Raw genomic sequence first — 26,056 nt, 5'->3', positions numbered from 1 at the left:
CTTCCCACCAATTGCTCTTCAATAAAATCTTTGTATCACAACCTCTTGAAGGAATTTCCGCCGGATTCATAAGACCTGGTACAAAATGCCAGTTATCGGAATTGGTATATTTTCTTATTTCTGTTATTCAATTTCTTACAAATGTATTCCATGAATTATCCGGGAGAACGGATAAAGACAACGGGCGAGTCAGTCCAAATGTATACTTCATTAAATATTACCTCTAGTCCATCTGCCACCTGGCAATATAGTCAGGATAAAATGAGAGCTCCCAATAGTTCCAATCGAGGAATTGTTATTTCCTTTATTGGTGACTCTCTTGATTTGCATGCTACTAGCTGAACTGAAATTTTCCCATTATATTCAGCACATAATAAAATACATGCGGCATAAGAGACTTCACTGGCGTTACTGAAACAGTGAAGACTTATCTGTCAATCTTTAAAAAGTTTTGAAATGAATCTTCTTGGAATTTTGCAATTCTTTAACAGATTTACATGTCTTACCAGGCTAAAAATTTATTACATATATCTGGTGGAAACACATGATCCTAATTAACTTTTCTTTTGCATGTTTTTTGTAGAATGATCTTTGGAATCAGAGTAGTTGGGTTCCTAAATCCTATTGGGTCGTATATTCGTTGAGCAGCAGATAATAGTGTTTGTTCAGTAATATTTGCTTCTGAAATTTTAACAGCTCCTTTCAGGAAAGTTCATCATTTTCAGTATCCCAACAAAGTCCTAGTGTTAGAATATATATCTTTTGTGTTTCTTCTACAATTTTTTTGAGAAGTAACCAAACCTCGTAAATCAAATTTCAGACATCTGCTCTTTAGCTTCAGAAATAAATTTGGAAGCTTCTTCCTTAGTTTCTAAACTAGTTGCGCAATAAAAAGATTTTTGAAGTTGACGAGCTGTTTCCTTCCTCCCATCTGGAACATTCTCTAGATGATGAGCTATCGCTTCCCAAGGAAAAATGGGCTAAGAGAAGTACCAAATACCACTCGACTATGTCTCAGGGTGATCAATGCCTCTCGTCTTGAAAACTCTTTCCACAATAAAAACATAAGATAATCTCTATCCTTTGGGGTTCAAGCTGATTTGTTAAAAGGCCTTTTTAATATCTAATGTTATTCCAATAGCATTTTTACAAAATTGAAATATTAATTTTGGTGCTAATTCTAATAAATTTGGACCTTTTTCTAAGCAATTATTCAAGCAATTTCCTTTAGAATCTTTGTTAAAGCATCGAAAACTGGGCAAATCTTTGTAGTTATATTCCCAGTCTTTATTGCAGGATGATGAGGTAAACAGTGTCCTTATTCTACACATCATCATATTCGCTTAAATGTCCTGATTGAATTAGATTTATTGTAGTTAACATCAAATGTTCAGTGGCTAATTTTTTGTTGATTTCTATGGGTGTCCGCTTTTCCACGACAAACATATTTCTCATCTCTTGTCTTCATTTCTTTTAATATTTTTAAGGAAAAATTCAACTGTTTCTTCATCGACTACCTGCCTTGACTAATCTCGTATACTGATGGCATCTAGGCTCCATAATTCCATAAAATCTAAATTGGTAGCATAAATAATATTCTCCAAAGATTTTGATTGTTTCTTTTGTTTACCTTGAAGTGTCCATCCAAGTTTTGTTTTTATGGCTACTAAATTTTTATCAATGATTTCAATTGATCCTGTCAGTAATGCACCAAGATAATCTGCTCCTATTAATAAACCTATTTCAGGTGTATCTTCCCCTGTACTATTTAATTTTTTTTCTGTTCAAAATGGGAAAATTATCAGGATTGTTTACACGAGGAATAGCACCATATATTTTCTTTTCATCTAAAAAAGAAATGTTGTGCCTGAAATTCTAACTCAAGCTTTACAATGTAATATTATAAATATTATGCCACTTATGTTTAGTTTCACTACCTCCCAAAAGTCCGCCTAAGCATTTCTTGATCTACTGGTCCCAATTCCAGTTTATCCACAATATCTTTTGTTATGAAAGATCTCTGAGGACCAGTATCGAATAATCCTCGGATAATTAAAGATCTGTCTTTATTGATGATATTCGCCAATACTGTTAACAATAATGTAGATGAATTCCTTGGTGACAAGAGAACCTTGGCATCCAATTCATGTGATTGATTTTGTTTTGTTTGATTTATATTTGGACACATAATACAATGATGTTTTTGCATATAATGCACTTCAAATAGGTCTTGCAAATCTTCGAACTATGACCTGATTTTCAAACAAACAGAGCTAGCACCTTTCTTCTTTAATATTTTTCTTTTCTCTTCCGGTGACATATCAGGAGCTTTAAAGCATTCTAATGTATTACAAAATATGCATTGCTTGTCATTTTTATCAACTCTTTTCTTTTCACTAGATACAATTCAAACTGTCATAGGAATTTTATCTTTCGGTTTAATTGTTTGGAACTCTTGATCCTTTACAAAACCGAATCGAGCACGTTGTAATCTCTCATCACTTTCGACTTCCGATAGAAGAAATTCTATCAAGTTTCCCAAAATATTCAGCTTGTCTTTATTTTCAACTCTTCTACGTGTTTGTTCCTACTCTTTTATAAGGTCTTCTCGAAACTCTGAATCTACTAATGGGTGCAGCATTGCTTCGTACTTTTCAGATGCCACTCCTAATGTCTCCAATGCTCTTAATGCTCTGTGTGTGTGTGTGTGTGTTAAAATTATCAAGATAAGACAATTCATATCAGATATTAAAGCATATATTAGATCTTTGATTTTGATCTAATTTTGCTTTGCAATTGTGTGCAATGTATTTAAATGTAAAGGGCGACGTACATGAAAAATATAAGGTTTTATTGCATTGCAAGTAAGAAGTTGAGGAGGAGTGCAAGTATGTATCCCGATTCTTATGCCTCAGCCATGAGATAGCACTTTTTATTTTTTTTATTAATCATTTACTTTTTTAACATTTATGACAACAGCAGAAATGTATTTTGGGAAACAGTGACTGCAGTTGAGCATAGAAAAATGTTACTGGACAGTAGCTTTAGTTGTGATTTATAGTCACTCTCCTTTCCCTTAAAAAAGGAAAAGATTGACTGTAATATAAAGTATAAACATTTGTATTAATATACATTTTTATTAGAATTTTTTTCAAAGTTTCCCCCATATAATATTCTTAAAACAATGGCGATTCTAATGCAATGAGTAGAAATGAAACTGATTTATGATTATTTAGTCTACTTATTAAACTTAACTTTCAAATTAAGTATGTGTTAGAAGAAAAAATTATTTTGTAAAAATGACTACTTAGTTTTGGTTATAATAATAAAAATATTATTTCCCAGAATGTATTTTCGCTGCTTAATTTTGTAAGGAAAGGTAAATATGATTGTTTGATTGCATCATAATATGTGTAGATAAAAACTGATAGCATCTGTAGATCTAATTTATTTATAATTTAGTTGACTTATTTTTCGCTATTATCAATATCCATTTCATAATTCTTGGGACAAAAGCATGTTATTTATTACCACTGATGGACAGATATTTCAATTCAGGATGATGTAATATTCTTTCACTTATCCCATTTCTGTTTATCTTAAATCGGTTAATAGAAACTTCTTGAACACTGCGAAGTTTTTCTTGTATCCGAATTTATGCTTTTATTACATTTCGCCCCCCCCCCCAAAAAAAAAAACGTGGAGTATACTGAATTATGTGTTGTTCTACTATTTCTATTCCTATTCCTTCCTAACTTTCTGGTGCTCTGGTATCTTTTTTAGGCATGACAGATATCATAAACTCTATGTACTGTAGTGATCTGACATTCTGGTTTATACTCTTCTCCACCTTCTGCTTTTTTTTTCTTTCTATCTTTTCAGTTGCTAGTGTTGAGACTCCATGAGTAACCATTTCTGTTCCGTTTGATTCTGGCTTTCTTCTCATGGACAGCCCAAACCCCCTCATGTTGCCATGCATGGCGACTCTATAAATGTTAAGTGTTCTGTGGTCCCATTCTATCACTAGTCATTTAAATTATTTGTCTGTTAGAGATCGAGCGAAGGGTCACTTTCTTTGGATGTTATTTAAGTGTGGTTGCTGACCTCGGATAAAATTCTCAGTATATAGGTTTTGGCTAGAATTATGATTAGAGCCAGTAACCACTATCTACATGTTGGGTTCCTGGGATGGTGATGCCGATTTATGTTTTGATTCATATACTAAAATCTAAAAGGAAATATGATTTTTTTTTTTAGAATTAGACTTTGGAACATTTAAATCTCAAGATAAATTCCTTTAAAAAATAGACTCTACCTCATAAAAAATAGATTGAAATATTGACAATCTTTTGATGCCCAGTAAAAGAGAATAAGAATTTTTTTTTTACAAATATCCTAACACATTTTTAACAATGAAAGAAAAATTTGTGTCAGTATCTGAATAAAAAATAAAATAAAGAGGGTGAAGAATTTTAGTGAGCTAATTAATATTAAAGTGAATTTGAGTAAATATATTAGTATGGGTTATTTTGAAGTTATATTAGAGAAATTATGTTGGTAGACCTTTACGGCCACCTCCATTTGAAAGTTATCAACAATTCAACCTGCGATACAGATAACGACACTGTTTTTGAAACTGATCCATCCGATTCCAATTATATGTCCATTGTGTTTTGTCCGCTTTGAGAAATTTATGTTCCCTTAAATAGTAATGATGCAAACAAAACTAAGGAAAGCGAATAAAACCTAATTATATTGGGTCAGCCTTATTTCGGAAATATCATTCAAAGTTGACTGGTATCAAATCAATCCAGAAGTGTTACCAGCCAATTCTTATAACTTTACTGGAAACATTAAGTTCTTGAGCGATATCTAAATTCGTTTTTGTATGCGGGAAGATGCAAATACAAAAAAACGGGCATTAGGAGTGTTTGCATACCCACTGCAAATAATTAGTCCAGTATGCCACTTCATACTGATTGAGGACTTACACAGCAAAGGTTTGTAAGTCAGGTCATCAACAAATCCGTAATTATTGTTTGTTGTATTTTCCTCTTCTGGATACCGTTACATAAAAAGAACTCAACTTTTTGGTTGATCAACTTTCATTTAACTCGATGACTTTCATGGATACTAATATGGCGAAATATAGCATAAATTCTAGGGGGTAATTGATCGATCAATTCTCTTAATATAAATAGAGAAGTATTCAAATAAAAATGAAAAAAAAAATCACTAGTCCAGACGTACAGTTTTTTTTTTTTTTCATTAGATTTCACTATTTCTGGCGCATTTCCTATCAACCTCTACTCAACTGCAATACTCCAAGTTATTGAAAGAATTCTCCCACTTCGCATTAAAGTAAAAGTAGAAGCCATTTATGTTAGAACGACTCGTTTTAATATGTCAAATTATTTCCAGAATTTAACGTGCCACTCTGAAGACTTTGAGACTAAATGCTTCTATTTGAAAATCTACCTTACAGACATCCTTTTTGAAGACAGGATCTCCCTAAAACAAAAATCCCACCCTTCACATAAGTTTGGTTTGATGGAGTTTATTGGCGCAAGAACCATTTATGATTAAACTGCGCCAAACATATGGTGAGAGTTGATCTTATTTTAGAAGTTTGTTTCTAAATTGAGTCATTATCCAGGACCTGTCAAACTATAAAATCTGCTAAAAATAGTAGCATGGTAAAATGCAATCTAAAAGTTATTTAAGAATCCTATTAAAAAGTAAAAGCCAATAATTTTAAAAAAGGTTAAAAGATGGGGATGGGGAACTAAATGAAGAATGACTTTTAATTTGATGTGGGGAGAACGAAAGCAGCGAATGCATTCATTATTAAGTTGTTGAGATTCTGTTAAAATATGATGAACTGTCATAGGACACTGACATACTGTACATCGGGGTGCGGGTTCCCCCCAACAGCAAATGTTTTTGTGTGAGTTGTGTGTGACCAATTTTTAATCGAGTATGAATTGTATTAAGTTTTCTACAAGGCCAACAGACGATTAGGCGTTTTATTGTTTTTTATTTACCTCTGTAACATTCCACTGGGTTTGCCATTTTAAATGCAGAACTGGATTTAACGTGGTGTGTTATATATTTCAATGGTATACGAGATTTCGCTAGATTCCCTGCTAATTCATTTCCTTGTATACCAATGTGCGAAGGAACCCAGCAGAAGAGAACTTTGAACCCCTTACAAGTGAGATTATCATGTAGTTCAAGAATGTTAAAAGTCAATGGATGAGAGAAACGGTGGAGTGATGTCAATGATTCCAAACTAATTTTTGAGTTTGAATAAATGATATAATTATAAGGTGTACTATTTGAAATGTGAGATAATGCATGAAGGATGGCAGTGATTTCTGCAGTAAAAATAGAACATGAAAGGGGAAGTTGAAATGAGATGGTGGAATTGATAAAAACGCAAGCAAATGAAGTACACGAAGGATCTTTTGAACCATCGAATGGCCAAATAAGACCGACATTCTTGTAGATGTATCCAAACGCAATAACAAACTGGCTTTGCTTTTTGCGTCTTCCAAAATGACCAATTCTTCCATTAAGTGACTTGGCGAATTTAGTGAAAAGAACTCTATCTTTTAGGTTGAGTTTCTAATCATTAAAGCATGTAAATGCACTAGCAAATAAGTCAACAATGCTGATATATGGAGCGACAACGAATCCAGTTTAAAGGCAACCTTCTCGTACTCAACCCCAAGCCCAGTAGCTCAAGAAATCTAAACCATTTTACTCGGCTACTCTTATATTCAATCACGATGGATTTAAGCACATATGGACATTATGACAACGAGGCAGCAGATTTCTTTGCCAAACAGGCTATATCTGCAGGTTCTTCCGTACAATGCTCAGTATCAAGAAATTTCTTTAAAAATATAATTAAAACCGTGTTTTCAACGATGGCAAGAAGAATAAGAAAACTGTTCATTTGAAAGAAATTTTTACTAAATCATATGCAAAATCTCCTTAAACCCAGCACTATAAAATAAGCAAGATATAATCTTTGCAGCAGGTCAAAACCCATTTCCCTCATACCTCAAATCACTAACCGCTGTGGCTGCGTGGAAATGAGCGATCCATTCCATTATGCACCTAGCTGCTCTCTCACCACGTCTTTTCACCTTAGCAAACTCATCTATGACCTCGAACCAATCTTATAATGGTTGATGAAAAACAATTTCCAAGATCTAAATAAGAAACTTTGTGCAGTTTCTGTAGGATAATATCTATTTCCCCTAGATCTACTATTTGTTCATCAATATCCCCTATGAAGTCCTTTTTCAACCATATTAAACTTCACATTAAATTTCATGAATCATCTTCCTGAACAAACATTTTCATTTTTTCATAGCTGTGTTATATAGTTGTTGTCGTGATATATTGTATATGGAAGCAGGGTTGCCACGCCATCGGAAGAACAGGGAAAAACTGGGAAAATACAGGGAATTTAAAAAACGTCTAAAAAAACCCGGCGAAATGCAGGGAAATTTGAAAAATTTCATAAAAACAAGGAACTTTAAATTTCTTATTTATTTTTTTCCCATCCAAAAAATTGCCGATCTCTAAAGATGCAAGAATAACAGATCATAGTCATAGATTCCAGAAACGAAACAATTCCATTCGCGATTTGTAATGCTCACTCATCACCCCTTTTCTATCTCCTCTTTTTTTCTTTCCTCTTTTTCATGAGATTCCCAAATCGCAGCTAATGAGCATGCTTGAGAATTTTGCAACTGCGTGAAAGAATAGATTACATTTCTCAGGCGGGATTAGCAGTATTCAATCTGCCGAAATAGTGCGCTGGTGTTTAATCTACCATACTTGAGTTTATTGAATGGTTTGTTTATTATTTGAGAAACCGTGAACTTATTCAAAGTAGATTAGAGAATATTTTTAAATCCATAAGCTGCTCAAAATAAGTATGTAATACGAATTGGATGAATAAAAAAAATCAATTCTGATTTTGCTGAATGGGTTCGAGAAGTTCCACAAAATCAATTTGTTGCGTACTGATCGCTTTGTAAGAAGATAATAAGCTTAAGTAAATTTGGAAAACAGACACTTAGTAATCATGCCAAAAGAGGAAAAATACAAGACTGCGTGCCAGCTCTAAAGTGTCATCACTGATGCTGGACTTAGTATCTAAAAAGAATGAATAACATACCACATCCGAAAACGCCACATTTAATGTCCGAAAATAAACCGATTTGGAACTTTTTAGCTCAAGAACAATAATTTAAAGCTGAATTTTTATGGGCATTAAAACTTGTTGCGTCATATTCATCCTTTAATTCATTCAATGATGCTTAGTAAATATTTTCACATATGTTCATTGGAAGTCAAATAGCTGAAAAATGTACGTTAAGTCATGCAGAAATGTTGTACCTTATTTGTTACGGATTAGATCCAATAGCTCCATAAAACTGATGGCTGAAAAATCTGCAGAAGATGCAGAAATTGATGCCCAAATACTTGAATTGGCGAAAATTAATGAATAAATAATAAAAATAATAATAATCTTGCTTTGCAATGTTTTTGTTAAATAATCATTATGATTTGTGTCATGATAACAAAATTGTTTTGTGCTTTATTTCACCCGAATCTTTAATTTAGTATGACTTGCAATTTAAAAACATGAGATAATATATCTCTCTCCCTTAATATATAAATTTTGTCTTGCTAAATTCTAGATAATAAAGATATTTTTTTTTCTGTATGTAAATATAAATCATCTTTTAATTTGCCGTATTTCGAATAATGTTAAATTGTTGCTTTCTTTCCTTGCTTTTTCAACTCCTTAAAATTATGTTCCATTATAATTAGAAAGTGAGTGCTATTTGCACATTTTCTTATATCGTGAATATACGTACAGGGAGAACAGAGGGAATTGTTTTCCAGACTTGAGTGGCATCCCTGTGAATGCAACCTTAATAATGTTTTCTTCTCAATAACCCTTTTCTCATGTAGCCAGCCCTTCAACTGACAAGGAATCCTAGAGATTCCGAGTTTGGAGTATGTAGTGAAAAGAAAGAGGATGACCTCTCTGTCACTGCTGTCCTACTTGAATTTGGCAGTTGGAAATGAACTTTCCAGTGATCACTTTCCAATTTTTATCTTTCATTCCGATATCGTTAGGATGACACATCTGCCTATTTCTAAAGAACAGACTGCGATCTTTTTTAGCAGTTAACTACAATCATTGAGGCAATGGCTGATTTTGTGGCTATTTTCGATACCACTATACAAATCACTGAAACCATGCGGTTGATATTGGGATTCCTACGAGTTGTTCTAGCCTATATGAGCTTACCAAGCCTCGGTGAAATGCTTGCCTGCTATGAAGCGATTAAAGCATAAAATATCGAGTATTTTTAGAAGATACCTGACAAAATTTTGTTTCATTTAAACGTACAAATGCCTTTGCACGTAAAGTTTCGAGACGTAACGGGAGAATATTGGATTCAGCTGATGTCCCTTATCAAATTCTATTACATCTAGTAAATGTATATGAAAGAAAGTAAACTAACGATCTCTGTCAAGAATGTATTTTCATTATTGTAAAGATTAATGTTGCCATTTATTCATCTCTAAAAGATATAGCCAATACCATCGGCGCGACATTTTCAAAAGGGTCTAATTCAGCTTGTTATAATTCAACTTCCTTAAAACCTGTGCTGAATGACGACAGATTTCCAACATATAACAGATCATTCTATATAATTTTCGTCTTATAATATATGAGCTAATGAAGCTTTGTCTAAATCTCATTGTACCTTGTATTACGAAAGAATTTCGTTCTATATGCTTCGCCACTTGAATGCCCCGTCTCCTTCTAACATACTTTATTTCATTAATTGAGTTTGAAATGAAGGAATTTACCTTGATAATGGAATGAACGTGTTATGAATCCGATGATTGATGTCAGGCAAGAACCCTTGGGAACCTTCGAACTATCGGAATAACGAATCACATTAACGAATTGTTCCAATAAAACATTTGAAATAATAACCAATATCCACTCATTCTTCAACCAAAAGTGAATTACAATGTTGCATTAATGCAGCTTCTGTAAATGCAGATCTTCTGTTGACAATATTTTATAGATAAAATTTTCAATGCATTTTTGAAGATGAACCATTTAGTCTATTTTCATAGAGAATGAAAAAAGCATGTGATCACATCTGGCGTTATAGTATATACTTAGAGCCCTCTTGAAGTTTTGACTGCATGATCAGTTACCTGTAGGTTAGTTTATATCAAAAACTTTGTATCTCTTCTGTTTTTTTAAAAAAATTTTCTTAGTAAAATTCACTGGTTTTTTAAACCTAAATATATATTGAAAAATAAATACATGGGGGATCTAATGTTTAAGCAGTCCATTTTTCATAAGAATATTTTTCATATCTTACATAAAATAGTAAGTTTGTACATATATTTACAAAATATTTTCTCCAGTATTCTTAAGAATCGACATCATTGTATCTTTTCCGCATTCTATATTGATCGTGTCAAAAGTAAAGTAAAATAAAATCGTGTCAAAGTAAATTTTTTGTTATATTGAATGTAATTTGTTGTATTTTTGTTGCGCACTTATTATCCTCGGATTCGAAACGTATCTGAATTCCTGCTCGTTGCTGCAATCCTGATTTAGCAAATATTTTAAGTAGGGAGAACTACGTTGAAAAATCGATTTTTGGTGAAATCATCGAATATTTTTTATTATTTTAGAATTCTGAAAACGTTTCTTTTATAAAACTTTTTCTTTGAACCTTTTTTATATAGGTTCTGATATAAAATAAATTAAATCTCAACAGTCTCATAAAGAAATACTCAAATATTGACAATTTTTTGGTGTCATTAAAAGAAACTGAGAACATTATTTTACAAATTCCTTTGTAAAGTTTTAACAATGAAAGAAAGTATCAGTATCTGAATGAAAAAGAAGCTAAATAATACTTGATTTTCTTTAATTAAACGTAAAATTAATTATTATGAGTTATTTTAAAGCCAAATGAGAGAGATTGTGCTTGCCCTCCTGTCGGCTTTCTCTTGCCTCCCCGTCGGCAAATCTCTGCCGCCGCCTCTGATTTACACTGCTGAAGTACACTGCTTTTCATATGCATTTTAGCGTATTTCTTCATTGGATTTTTGTAAATTTAGTGCCTACACCAATCAACTTTTTTTGCTATTTTTACCAAGTTGTACAACTCAGGGAATACTTACGTCAATGAAGAGCAGAGTTTTTGACGCAATATACCTCTGGGATCTCAGATATGTTGAAAACCAGAGAGATGAGCGTACTTACCGTGCTGCAAAGTCTGTTACAATACTAATTCCATTGGGCATTCCCTTTTGTAATAATTCAGGATATATGAAACAGTATATCTAGGTGAAGTGACAAGAAACCTAGAATGTACAATTTGAGAATCAGTTACATTCGATTCACACATTTGTAAATGTGATTTTGTTTATCAAAACAATGCATGGATGCAAATACTTTCCGCATTGGACACTCGAGATGCACACCTAGACATTTGTTGCCTAGTTCTGTTGCCCATATTCTGACTCAGTGTCTTAATGTTATCTATGATGGGTTGAATCACTCCCACATCTTTTTTAAATCTACAGGACTTGAAATCCCACTCTGAATTTTTTTAGATTTCTAAATACCATTGCTTTTCTTAATATGATATTTTAATGCTTTATCTGTGCCTCAAATCACGATAAATCGCCTATATTATGCATTCCTGTTCCACTCGAAACTGTTATCTTTGTTCTTTGAATAAACCTTGTAAATTGTGCAGCTTGTTCCTAACTAAAATTGTTTCACAATACCATATAATAAGTTACTTTTTTCAAAATATTGAAATAAGTTTCATTTTTTTTTTTATTTGATTATATAATTTCCTTGGTTTTGAACATAATTACTACTTAATTTGAATTGTAACTAAACATTGACTCTAAAATAACTTGTAATATTAAATTTCATAGTGTTAAATTTCACGTTATAAAATATAATTGTTAATATCATATATATTCGTGCGCTTTATTTTATCATGCATAATACTGCATAGGTATACTAAGTAATAATAAATATTTTACTTTTCTTTTTACAATTAAGTAATTTTATGCATCGCATATTTTCACAATGCATTTCGAGCAATATATTTATTGAAAATATTTCATTACTTAGTTCCTTCTGTGCTGAAATTGAGAAGTGCTTAGAAGAGCCACAGCGCTTAGGTCTTTTGTTCAGACGATATGAACGCCGTTTGAGTATGTATGTTGTTTACTGCCAGAATAAACCAAAATCAGAATATATTGTTTCAGAATACCTAGACACTTTCTTTGAGGTAATTTTTTTATTTATGTTGTTCTGTTTACTTTTTTGTTTTATTTTAAACATGTTTATATTAAATTTAAGCCTTTATATGATTGCGATTTGTATGTTATATTTATAATAGAATAATATGAAATGTGTTCAATTTAGCTCTTAAATTATCAGTGTATAAACAATTATCTTATTATTGCCGCAGCAAATATTTGGAAATAAACCGACAAATCCATGCTGAAATAAATTTTTAAAATTTTCGATATTCCTTATTTTCTATTTCAGATATTTTTATAATGAATGAATGTATGGTTCTGTATATTAAATTTTCACCGTGTGTAAAAATTTATATTCATTACAAGTTGTCAACTTCATGATGCAAATTTGTCTACACTGGTAAAAAGTCTCAATACACAGAGTTAATTTAATATATCTTTACAGTTTTACTTGGAAGAGAGATTAAAATGATAAAAAAATTAATGTTCAAAGTATGAATAAACATGTTACTCTAAATAGGATAATTTCATTTGATAGATTATCTGAGTAAATCTCATTTCAAATTCACAATCTGTAAATCTAAATATTAGGTGTAAACTTGATACAGGTTCTCTAATGGTTTGCATGAAATAATTTTCAACAAAATTTCTTTGATAAGAATAATACTAGGATGCAAATTTATAAAACTATTCATTGTATATATTATAAAATTCATTTACCCGTGTATAAAACAATTTAGGTTTCTTTTTTATTCAAATTAAAACCGTAATTCTAATATCCATAAGAAAATGTCAAAATGGACTCCAAAACGTTTTAAATGTCGAGAGTAAAGTAGCCGGAAATGATATTTTTGTAATGTACTGTTTTTTCTCGGGCGGTGGTGGTTTATTGGCACTAGAGCCATATTTGGCTATACTGCGCAAGTTTCTTCTCGGGAGCTCAGTGCACAAATAAAAACAATCAGAAATTTAAGGGCGTTGCATTAATGTTTTTTTTTTTTTTTTTTTTCCATAGGGATGTAGGATAGGATCATTATAAAAAAGGCAATATATAGCCTTTCCCTTTACTCGCTTCTTTTAGATTTCGGAAAGTGATTTGTTTCTATTTAAACCTTTTTCTAACAGGAAGCTCGGCAGAAACTTGGCCATAAATTGCAAATACCTGATCTTCTAATTAAACCGGTTCAAAGAATAATGAAATATCAGTTACTTTTGAAGGTAATTTTGCATCTTTATTTATTTATTTCTGTAAAATAAGCCTTACGCGCGAGAATCATTATTATTTTTTTTTTCTGAAATGAAATTTTACTGCATAGGACATTTTGAAATATACTGAAAAGGCGGGCCTTGAGGAAGAAGCTCAAAATCTACGCAAAGCTGTTCAGATCATGCATGTTGTTCCTAAAGCTGCAAATGACATGATGAATGTTGGTCGGTTGCAAGGTTTCGATGTAAGTATCTTTGAAGTTTTCTTTTTACATTTGTCTTGTAATATTTTTACAATTTTTAATTAATGCTTTCTGTTTAGAATATTTTTTTATAGTTTCATAAAATTCTCTTCAAACTTCTGAACATTATAGTTAAAATCCATTCACCTGTGTTTAGAACTACTACGCCGATAGTCGGTTTATCAAGAGAAGAAAAAAAAAATCGGGTTTTTCGATATCGTGACGATAATTCTCTATGAATAGTTGCTTGAGAGTTATGATGCCGACAGGGGAGCTAAAATCTAATGTTGAAAAGATATAATATTATAAATTTTAAAAAAATATGCATATTTGCTTGAGTAGATTTTGGCTGTTCTGGACTTCACTAGGCTGATGTGCTATTTTCATGATTCTTCATTTTCTACATAATATTTATAAGCATTCTCGTATTATCACTGTACTTACAAAATGCTCTCTTATAAAAGCGTATCCTTTTGAAACAATTTTCTTGCCCATTAATCGAAAAATTCGTTTCTTCTGATTGCTATGATGTTAAAAAAAAAGAATTGCGTGTGTTTCTAAGTAAGAAATCAGGGTTTCCACAGCACTGGGTGAACGGGGGGAGTGGAAATGCTGGGAATTTAAAACTCGTCTAAAAATAAGGAAAAATTCAGGGGAATTTAAAAATCTTCTAAAAATAAGGAAAATTCAGGAAAATTTCTGAAAAACCAGAAAAATGCAGAATTTTTTTTTTTTCATCTAAAAAATGCAGATCTCTAAACATTACAAGAAGGAAAGATCGTGCGTCCTGGCCTAGAGGTAGCGAGTCTTCCCCGTGGTCTCTGCGTCGCAGGTTCGAGCATGGTTGTTCTTCACCTATGTTCTATCTGTAAGGCTTGTGAAAGAGCCCCCTTGTAAAAAGGGGTTGTGCAAACGAGTGTGGGTTGGGTTGACGGGGCGCCTAGCCCCGGTAGGGGCTTATCCCCGGTAAGGACAGATTGCATTGAAACTAGCGTTGCCCTGGTCTTCTTTGAAGAACGCTGAAACTGACAAGTAAAGAGGGTTGTGCAAGCGAGTGTGTGAGTGTCATCTTCATATGAGCTAAAAGTCAGACTTCTGCCCTCGGGTGCTCAGGGGTCAAGCCGCGTTCCTACGACCTGTCCACCTGTAACGAGCCACACGGGGGAACGCGTGTCCCGTCTCAAGAATCACGGGTCGTGGAAAAACGGCTTCAGAAGCTACTGCACCTCCCTTTCACCTAACGCGAACACTTCATCATCATCAAGAAAATATCGTAGCCATAGCCCCCAAAATGGAACAAAACCACGTAATCGCAAAAAACTCACCACTTTTCCATTAGCTCCTTTTTCCCCTCTATATAGATACATCAGTCCGATTTAGATTTGAGAGACATGGTTGCCCCCCCATGAGATTCTCAACATTCACGAGACTGCTGTAACTAACTGCGTGAGAAAATAGAATAAATTTCTCCGGCGGAAAGAGTAACATTCAATTTGCGGAAGTATTTTTGTAGTATTTATTCACACACACACGTGAAATTATTGTATGGCTTGCGTATTATTTGAGAAATTGTGAGCTTATTCAGAGTAGATTTTTTTAAAAAAAATTAACAATGAGCGGCTCAAAATCCATATTTAATATGGATTGAACGGGAAAAATGTCAATTCTGATTTTGATGAATGATCGAGAGAAGTTACAAAATCTGTTTGCTGCGTACTGCTTTGTAAAAAAAAAAAAATAGTAAGCTTAAGTAATATGGGAAAACATGCACTGATGAAAACATATAAAATTGCATGCCAGTTCAAAATAAAGTTGTTGTTGATATTGGACTATGTGTCTGAACGTAATACAGGAGAAGATAACTGTGTCTGAAAGGAATACAGGAGAAGATAACATGTCAATTACGAAAACGTAAAATTTGACTTCCGCAAAAAAGCCGATTTTGAACTTTTTTTAGTTCAAGAACAATCATTTTAAGGAAACAGTGAATAGTTTGAAGTAAGCAAAAAATGAGCAAAAATATGAAATTTTATTTTTGTTTCATCACCCAAATCTATGTTCATATTCAACTAAAATAGCCTTATAAAATGTAAATTCAATAAAAGACTTGAAGAATCTAAAAGGAAAAGGGCATGTTAATGGCTTTTCACGAAATGATATTCTATTTAAATTTAAATGAAATATTCTGGGTGTCTTAATTTTTGAGGGAATTAAATAAAATTGATAATAAGATTTCGGTTAAACATTAAAAGAAAGCAGGGCATGCATTCTATATTTCGAGTTTTTTTTATATATTTAAATTTTATTAAATTTTAATTCAGAAAAGCACAAACTTATGAAAATTCAGTATGTTTAAATAAATATATTTCTAACAAATCAACATATAATTGAAATTACAAAATCATACTCAGTTTCCTTCTAAATAAATTTATATAGGGTGATGAGAAAAAAATTGAAAATTTCGCCGACGGTATATTTTGAAATTATCGATTAAAGAGTTTTTATAAGCCATTTGACGTATATATATTTTAATATATATGCATAAAAATATTCATAATCCTGAGTGAATAATTCGCAGAAGTGCCTAATAAAGTTCATTGTCCCTTTAAAGACGAACTTTAATAATGGCCATCAAAACTTGTTTCATCGCATACGCCCCTAAGTACATACAATGATATATCGGAAATATATTCACATATATTCACTGATAGTGGAATACAGTAACATTCCCAGTTTCCCAGTACTGAAAAGACATTTACAGCCAGCTGTGTAGACGCTGTTAAATACTAAACTCCTCGAAATAGCCAGATGGTGGGTCTTTTCACCTGGGTGGTCTTGCATCTGTTCATTAGCGACTACAGTTAAAGACCACATATGGAATTCCTCGTCCAAGAGGTATTTATTGATCGTACCTTCAAAGAGAAAGGGGTGTCCAAACATCTGGATCCTAAATGTTTCTCATTGTGAAAGGGCTATGATAACTCCGTGTTCCAGAATAGTCAGTTGTGAAAGGTGCGTCACACAAAGGACCTTCCTACGACCGACTGGCGCCGCTGAGAGAGCATATTGCTGAACTCCGATTGGCCAAAAGAGAGCTCAAATGACCAATGTAAATTAAGAGGCGGAGATTGTCGCCGAAATAAAATGCGGAGATTTTTTTTTAAGAGGAGAGAAGAAACGAATTGCAGGCAGACTGTTGGACTACGCCCACGAGTTCGGAGCCCGTGAACCAACTGAGTTTCAAGAAACCCTTCGACTGTTGTATCTCCTACTACAGGTATAAATAACTATTTATTTAACCAAGATTAGAACAAGTTGTTCTTTTGTATATATAGGGCTGTAAAATAAAGAATGATCTGGAAATTTTGTTTCGTTATTTGATCAGTCTAGATCAAGACATTACAATACCCAAAATAAAACATAAAAATATCTTACACTATTTGTTACGGATTAGCTTCATTTTTGCAAAATTCTCTTAAGATATCTTTACACAATCAAAATTGTAATATGCTTTGAAGAAGCTTTGAATCTCATTTCCTAAAAATGCCAAATGGGTCTTATTGTAAGATATGAGTGTGAATCAAACAAAAGCATTTCAACAAGGTATTAGAATTCGGTATTTTTAATCATACCATTACTCAAGAACTGTTTCAGAATTTTAAAGAAGTTATATCAAGTTTGAATGAATAGTTGGCTAAATTTTAGGCTGCAACTAAAGAGAAATTGTTTTCCTGTATGTAAATATAAGCATTATTTTAATATATTATTATTTCGAGTAATCTTAAATTGCTTCCGTTTCTTGCTTTTTCCATTCATTAAAACTATGAAGTATTATTCCATTGTAACTAGAACATGAATGTTGTTCATACGATTTTTTTTTTCCTGATTGAGTTGCAAACCTGATGGTAATTACGTTTTTAAGCCATTTAGTCAAGTAAGGATATTTTTAAAACATGTTTTATTCTGTGAGCTACATTATCGGAAGTCACTGGGGAAAGTGTCAAACCTAATTCAAAATATTTAACCACTTTATTTAAACTAAAAATACCATTTTTTTTTTTTTTTGTATCATTTCGGGATGTTTGGTAAGGAAATGGGTGAGAATTCCAGCAAAATCGAAAAGATATGTAAATAAATAAATAAAATAACTATTTTAATGTTTCTGAAATTTTTGAACTACTTAAGATTCTAAAACAAGAAAGAGATTGAAAAACGCATAAGTATTGTACTATGCTCATGTCTTTTACTTTATTTTCTTAAGAAGACTAATTCATCCACATTAGTCCAGAGTAACCATATTCATTGTAAAGTTGAGAAGCATAATTCTTCAGAGCCAACTTTTAAAAAAATTAACTCCAGTGAGACATTTTAACAATTAATTGATAAAAAAAAAAGGTCAATATTTGGCAATTAACTCATATCCGAACACTTTTTCTGTCGGGAAAAGGAATTCAAATCAAGAGTGGCCTAGAAAATCCAAAACTCTAAAAGTAATTATTTTCTAGTTTAAGCTTCATTTTAACTTCTTAGTTGCATAGTTTTTTGATTCTTATGCTCTTTAATCGGCATGTTTGTAGGATAAATGCTAATTCTGCTAACCTTCAGGGTAAATTCCCTTAGAAAGCTATATAAGCTCCATTACATTTCCAGGCCTTTTTGCTTTTTACCTTCCTCTTCGGACTGCATCTCCTTCTGGTCAGTTTTTATGAAGTAATCTTAGTAAAAATTGAATATCCTTCCATACCATAATTAAAGATTGTTAAGGAACTCCGCCTTTTTTCTGCTTAAAATCAAGGAATGGGGTGTGGGTGTGTGTGCGTGCTTGCGTGTGTGTATTGCAAAAGCATGAAAATTACAATTATTTTTTATTCCTCTAACGTTTTCGAAATTAAATCTGGTTAATTTTTTAATAGAAGCTATTTTTTATAAAAATTAAAATTACTACAGGTGACATTTAATTGAGGACAAACAGTAAAAACATATGACGGCAGATCATCGTATTTAACCAATTAACTTGTGCACATTTTTGGTTTTTTTTAAGGAAGTTTCAATGGCTTGCTTCTCACATCCTTCCAACTAAGAGGCTCTAAGATTTGTGAAAAGCCTGTGTGCCTTGGGAAGTCTTTCACCCACCCATTCCTCTTACGGATGAGAAATGGGTAGGTGATGTCTTTCACGGCGAATAACATTTGGCAGGAGCCGAATATTAAACAGAAATTCTTTCCTTGTTTAATGTTATTCGGTTTTTCACTCAAATTTCTTATCACTTTCCCTAACTCTTATCTCTTGCTAACTCGGGTATTTGTGTTGACTACTAGATTTATTTTCAGTACACGTGAGCCTTACAATTAAATACCCACTAAAATGTAATAATTCAATATCGATAGATGGAAATATATCACTTAAATTGATATATTTCAGTGTTTAAATCTGCTCATCGCCTATCCTTACTTGTGATTGCATTCTTAATTACTGCATTATACTGTTGCCCAGTGTTTGTGCCTAAAAAATGGAAGAAACTAATGTATAAAAATTACTGGTTTTTATATATTTTAATTGTCTCTGTAACATTTCCAATAAAATTCGTTTCCATTTCGTAAAATTCGTTAACATTTTCAATAAAATTCATTTTGTAACATCGCGAAAAAAAAAATCTTATCATTTTAGTCGAAAGCACTGGTTTTAAATTAATTAATGCTAGAAAACTCGGAACTAAAATAATAAATTCAATTTCCACTAATAAGGTTTTGAAGCTGAAATATGAATCATTTTAGATGAAAATTCTGTCATTAGCATTTTGCATCGTTCACTTGTGTTTGTTATTCTACTTTGGCAAAAGGAAATAAATACTTTTTGGTTAGTGTAACTTAGTTTGTCAAAAAAAGTATTGGGATATCCCACAAATTCACGGATTTTTATCATATTATTTCGCTTAAATATATGAATGAAACTCAAACAAAGAAATAAATATTATTTTGATATATACAAATCATAATAATTCGAACAAAGCTTTCATATTGATGCAATTATGGTTATAATTGAAAATAGAAGAAATCAAATAAAAAAAACCGTGCTAAAAAATCATTGGAATGCTTTCCAATAAATAAAGGAAAACAATGCAAACTTAAGTTATTATCTGAATGGGCCGCCTTTGCATTTAATGACCTCTCATAGTCTATTTGGCATGTGTTGGACCGATTTTTTGGAAAATGATCCATCGCTTTTTGCCCTCACTTCGGCCAAATGTTTTCTTAACTCCTGCTTCTTAGAAATTTGATGTTCATATAGTTATTTTTTTGAAAACAATCCTACATATGCTCAATGGCATTAAAGTCTGGACTTTGTGCAGGAGTCTTAATAATACTAGGACAGTGGTAGAGGGCCCATTACTTGCAAATATCAGTGATGGGTCCTCTATAATTGGGGTCATTATCTTGGTACAATTTAAAATATCTTGAGATTTCCAGCCTGCTCGCACTTTTTCTTCAAATTTCGCTTGAGAAAGTAAAGATAAATATATTTATTCATTGTACAGCCAATAAAGTGCAAATTCCCGGCACCAGTGCTTGCCATACAACACCAGACTATTTGATTTCCACCTCCATATTTGACAGTAGGTCGTAAATTTTTGACATGCATATCTGTATTTTGTGACCGCCTAACGTTTTGCTTGCCATCCGATCCGAAAATGTTATATTTGCTGTCATCAACGAAAATTACATTTTCCCGAAATTCTTTTGGTTGTTTTACAAACATTTTAGCAAATGCCAGCCTAGCTTGTCGATTTTCTTTGCTGTTGTAGGGCTTTCTTTGAGGTACTCTGCCATGATATTTATATTATATTAAAACATTTCTAACAGTTTCAGGATTTACAGTTTTTTCAAACTTACTTTTACTCTGCAGAGTCAATTTTACTGCTCTAGTTTTTGGATTACAGTGGATTTATTTCACAATCCACCTCTTTTCACGTTCATTAAATGTCCTTGGATGCCCTGATGTTTGCTTATTTTGAACACTATTTACTTTTTGAACCTGTGAATAATGTTGAAAACAGTGGACTTACTCAATTTCAAGATTTGTCCTATACAGCGAACTGATTTTCCATTTTTCCAATGACTTATTGCAATATTTCGCACATCAACCGATATATCTTTAGTTATACAAAAAATGGTGAGAAACAATCTTATATATTGAAAATTTTTATGTTTAACATTATAATCATGTGCTATATATTTGTTGAATTTCTCATTTCAAAAGTGTCCCAATACTTTTTTGTCTCCTATTTGCTTTTGAATTATCTTAAAAAAGCTGGATCAAATTATAATTCTAAAATATCAATAAAATTTTCCTTACAAAATGTACACCAAATGTTAAAATATTTCTTGATTATTATTTTTTTTATTTTAATGTGATAAATAGCTTTATAAATAGCTTTGAAATTATTCAAGCCAAGTGTCCCAATACTTTTTTGAGTGACTGTATATAATATAATGCTCATCTCTATAATGCATATTGTATGGAGTTTTCCTAATATTTTAAATTTATTTTTAGGGCAAAATAACTGCTCAAGGAAAGCTTTTGCAGCAGGGGATATTAATGGTTTCGGATCCTTCTACTGGAAAAATGAAAGAGCGGCAAGTGTTTTTATTTGAACAAATCATAATCTTCAGTGATTTCATTGGCCCTAAATCGCAGTTTTCTGCTCCTGTATATATTTACAAAAATCACATTCAGGTACGTATATTTTTTTTTGCTTTCTTTTTGGACCTATTCTTTATACGGGTAAAATATTTCGGAAAAACCTCGATGTTCTTTTCATGTAATGACAATCACCATACAGTATATATTCTTTGTGTTGGTGTATTATCTTCAGAATCCTCAGAAAATATTACTCTTATATTTTCTCTTGGAGTTCTTTTTCGGTCACATTTTAATTTTGGTCATATTATCACCTTTGGCGAATTTTCATCTGTTCTAAAATATTAAAATTATTCATTTTCTCAGTAACTATACACCTTATCAATAATACTAGATCATTCCAACTGTGCTCTGTAATTCCAGCAGTATATACAGAGGGAATTTTATCTAAGCTGCAGAAAGAAAGGAGAACGTTAGAACAGTACATATGGAGTATAAAAAATAACGGATGAATATTATTTGATGAATTGTTATATTATAGATAATATTACAAATATACTACTCACTTAGAGGTGTGACTCAAATCATTGATATGGATTTAACAGCGATGTTTTCAAAAACATCTTTTGAATCACAAGAAAAAATAACTATTGATTCAATCTATCTAGTGTAATTGAAACTCGAGAGCATAAATACATTGATGCTTAAGAGAAAGGCCTTTTTACATTGACCAAGTTCCAGGAAAAGACCTTCCAAGTAGTTACATCGATATCCGTTGCTAGCATGCAGAGCCCTTCCCTAAAAGACAGCAATAGCTCATCTAAAACAGCGTGTGCTAATAACTATCGCTTTCAGCAATAAACTACGCATTTAACTTTTGTATGTAAGCAAAGCATTTTTTTAGCACTTTTAACCTCCACAGAATATAATTTTTCTTGAAATAATTTCTTTCTTAATATTTCACATACGATTTCCTTCAAAATGGACATAAATATTCTAATTATTGCCGTTACTAATTTTTTTCCATGATTTAAATTATCTGATTTTCACAAACTTTAATTTTCTTTGCCCGTTTAGAATGAGATTTCCACGGTCTCGGAGTCCAGGGTAATTTTTTTGTTTATTAAAGATGAAAAGATCTTTAGCATGGCTGTCCATGTTGATAATTTCAGACCAATAAGGGATTGGTTTTCCGGGTTGTTTTGGAACGAGACGGCTATTTAAGCTCAAAAAACAGAGGAAGTTATTTTGATCTTCGATGTTGAATATTTCATATTCATCTCCCGGCGGTGTAAAGGAGAGGACGCTCGTCAGAGTATGAAGAATTATTCCAGATAACCCTTTAACCTTTAACCTGGTTAACCCTTTCTAAGGCCGTGGGAAGTATGCTTCCCACCAAATTTATCAATCTTTGTATGAATTTATGTAGGTTGGCATAAGTTCTGATAATTTTTTTTAGAAAGACAGAAACTTAGATGCTTTAGTTCTTTATCTCACGCAAAATGATGTGTCTTGATTTGTTACTTAATTATTAATTAAACAAATTAATTAATTAATTAATCAAATTAAATTTATCTAATAAGCTAAATGAATCCCTTTTCTTATTCAAATTTTAAGTCTAAAAATATTTTAACATAATATGACTAGAAAAAATGGCCCTTTAAAGGATTAATTCAAACGCTAATAATACCAGTATTGTTGGGTTATAATATATATAGCCATGAAGATATGTATAGGATATGTAAAGAATCATCCGGCATAAATGGGTACATCGAATTTCAGGAACATATAATTACGTTTAAAGAAAGAGCAATATACAATTTTCTAGAAGCAGAAAATGGCAACAGACATAATAATAGATGTAAGAGGTATGTAGAGGATATTAAGAAAGGGGAAAAAAAGAAAATTGAAAAATTAAAAGAAGAGAATTTGGCCCTGTTCAGACAGGCTTTTTACCACATCTCACATAAATAATACTGACGAAGATCCCACTATAGAATTGGACAATCCAAGGTGTAAAAAAAACTTGCAAAAAGAAAAACTAAACAAGGAAATAATGGAATACTACACAAAATAAATTCCAGGTCTTCGGAAATGAATTAGAAGAAATCCCATCTAGAAAAATAAGTCACAGCTGTTAACCTGAAATCCACCGATTGCGTTATTACCCTGCAATTGAAATATCGAAATTTAAGTGGATCTGAAAACTGTTAAGCCAATGTATTTATTAGACTTAAGTTGCCAAACCCACAGGATCGAGAAAAGATTATAGAAATGCTCGAAAAGAAGAACAAGTTTCTTCTTTTGCTTCAGAAAGGATAAAGACCATTAGAAATTGTAATAAAAAAATCTGCCATCAAATCACTGCAAGGAAAAAATAAGTGAACTTCAGCTCTTTAATTTTTAAGTAATCAGGATGTCTCAACTGAAAAATTTCACTCAAAGATGTTACTTTCTAATTTTCCTTGTGGAAATTACAAAATAGAAGCATACCGCAACATCTATAACATCAAGCGCCTCTGCTATATGTAAATTCAAACTGAAACCTACAAAAAACGCAAGAAAGCAAAGATTTTATCATATTACGTGGAGTATCATAAGCAATCCGCATTGCTTTAAATGCAACGATAAGCACCCAACCATGTACTGCTAAATCAAAGAGAAAATACCGGTGCCCATTTGCGTTAAGCTACAGAAAATAGGATATTTTGCTTCTTGGAGGAGATGCAAAACTTTTCCATTGAGAAATTCCCTTGAGCAATCCATCGGATCCTCTAACAGAACCTGAAAAATAAGAAAACGCAAGCAAAACCTAACAGTACCCCTCAGCGAATAATAGCCAAAGTACAGATGATAAAATAACCAAACAAGACATTTTGTTTTTAGTTGAAAATAGCTTGACTGATTTCCAAGGCATCAAAGAAACAAAAAAGCACTCAAAGATTTAAAAAGAATTCTTCGTATTATCAGATCTTTCAGACTAATGAAGCAAACCGGTAATATAGAAGTGAAATATTTAAATAACTCTAAAATCCACCCCCGCCGTTTATCTAAACTATTCTGATTAATCACGTAAATGGATATCTGGAAAACTTCGGAAGAACTGTTCTTAACACTTCATTTATACCTCAGAGGATGCAGTCCTGTCGTTAGGCAATTTTTCGTTCTTTCACCTACCCCTGTCTCATCGCAACTCGATTGCACCTATTCAATTTACATACTACTTTTTATGGTTTTGAATCACAAGGATTAAAACAAGTCCATGGCACTTACTAAAAGCTAAACTTTAAACAGTCTCTCTCATGATCGGAGGTAGCTTCTCCGGAAGCGGATATTCTACCAAGTCCATCAGGCAAAGAGAAAATAATATTGAATTTCGCTGTGAAAGAGTATGCAGACGTTGCTTCTGTACGGAACATTTTCTCCCGTCCATGCTGTTAATTTTATAGCAGTTGTTGAGAGGAGATACTCTCCAAAAGAATTTAATCAGGTCTCTAGGTGGCCTGAATGTTGATTGTGACCCGAATGTGAAGAAAGGATAAAATGCAATGTTATAATGATGGTTGACACTTTAGCATCATCGGAATATGAAATGAAAAATACCTAAACCAAAGTCATGCCATTTTCATTTAACTTTGTGCAAATAGTACTACGATATGGGCCCCTTTCCATCTAGCATAAAAGAATTTGAAAAGGTTTACTGAATTTAATCCAAAATAGCGAATTTGCTGAGTGGAATTTTTCTAAAACGGATGGTTTCTTATATGTTGTAAAACATGTGTTACTTCATGTTAAATTGCTTAACTAATTCAGAATGTATTTTCATGTGCATTTTGGTTCATTTAGGGATTGCGTCAGTTAAAAATCTTACATTTCAGTTGAACACAATCTTGATACTCATATGCATCCCATTGTGTTAATAGTTGCTATTTAACCAATTTATATGTTATAATAAATGCCCCTATTTATAAGATATTTGTTTCAGTACAGTTGTTGTCTTATGTTGGTCTGTGAACTTTAGAATAAAAGAAATACTTGTGTCGCAGCAAATATGAACTGCTAAAAATAAATTTAGTTTCTTTTATATGAACTGACTAACAATTTCCTAAAAATAATATTTCCGGCCTTTTTAATATAATAATTTAAAACCACAGCATGAAAAACTCTTTCTGTTACGATTTCTAAGCTTAAGATTTTATATAGTCCTGCTGATAATAACTGACACAAACGAAAATTGGAATTTAGTTTAAATTGTGTATTGCCCGTATTGTTATGCAATAAGACAGACATGGCACTAAGTAATTATACAGGGTGCATCATAAATTGATTTAGACTTCAAAAAAACATAATAAAAAAGTAATGCTCGAAAAAAATTGTCGTTTGCAGGAATTATTCATATACTTTGTATTTTTTTCTCATGAAAAAATTATTCAAAAAATGACCAGTAAATGACGCTCACACGTCAAACCGAGGCAGTTTATATAAATCTAGATAGCTATAAAACATAATACTGGATATGGATCCGTCATTCTATGCTAAAAGCGTGCTATTGTTGTCGTTTCGAACAATATTGGTTAAATTTTTATATTAGAACGGTGAATCCAGGACTA

General features: G+C 32.1%; 1 protein-coding gene across 9 annotated transcripts in view; it reads left to right on the top strand.

The window, feature by feature from the left end:
* Positions 1–26,056, top strand: part of LOC129960009 (rho guanine nucleotide exchange factor 25-like) — a 575,803-nt gene that overhangs the window by 488,465 nt on the left and 61,282 nt on the right. For all 9 annotated transcript variants that reach the window (XR_008783500.1, XM_056073001.1, XM_056073000.1 and 6 more), the window contains 4 exons: positions 12,227–12,386; positions 13,486–13,578; positions 13,677–13,811; positions 21,360–21,542. Coding sequence is in view for 8 of the 9 variants with exons in the window: in XM_056073001.1 (XP_055928976.1) it covers positions 12,227–12,386; positions 13,486–13,578; positions 13,677–13,811; positions 21,360–21,542 (571 nt within the window). In the remaining variant the exon portion in view is untranslated. The remainder of the gene's footprint in view (positions 1–12,226; positions 12,387–13,485; positions 13,579–13,676; positions 13,812–21,359; positions 21,543–26,056) is intronic.

Source organism: Argiope bruennichi, chromosome X2 (genome assembly GCF_947563725.1).
Source record: "Argiope bruennichi chromosome X2, qqArgBrue1.1, whole genome shotgun sequence".
Classification (NCBI taxonomy): Eukaryota; Metazoa; Arthropoda; class Arachnida; order Araneae; family Araneidae; genus Argiope; species Argiope bruennichi.
The sequence above is the reverse complement of the archived record's forward strand: the minus strand, read 5'-3'. Positions and strand labels throughout refer to the sequence as shown.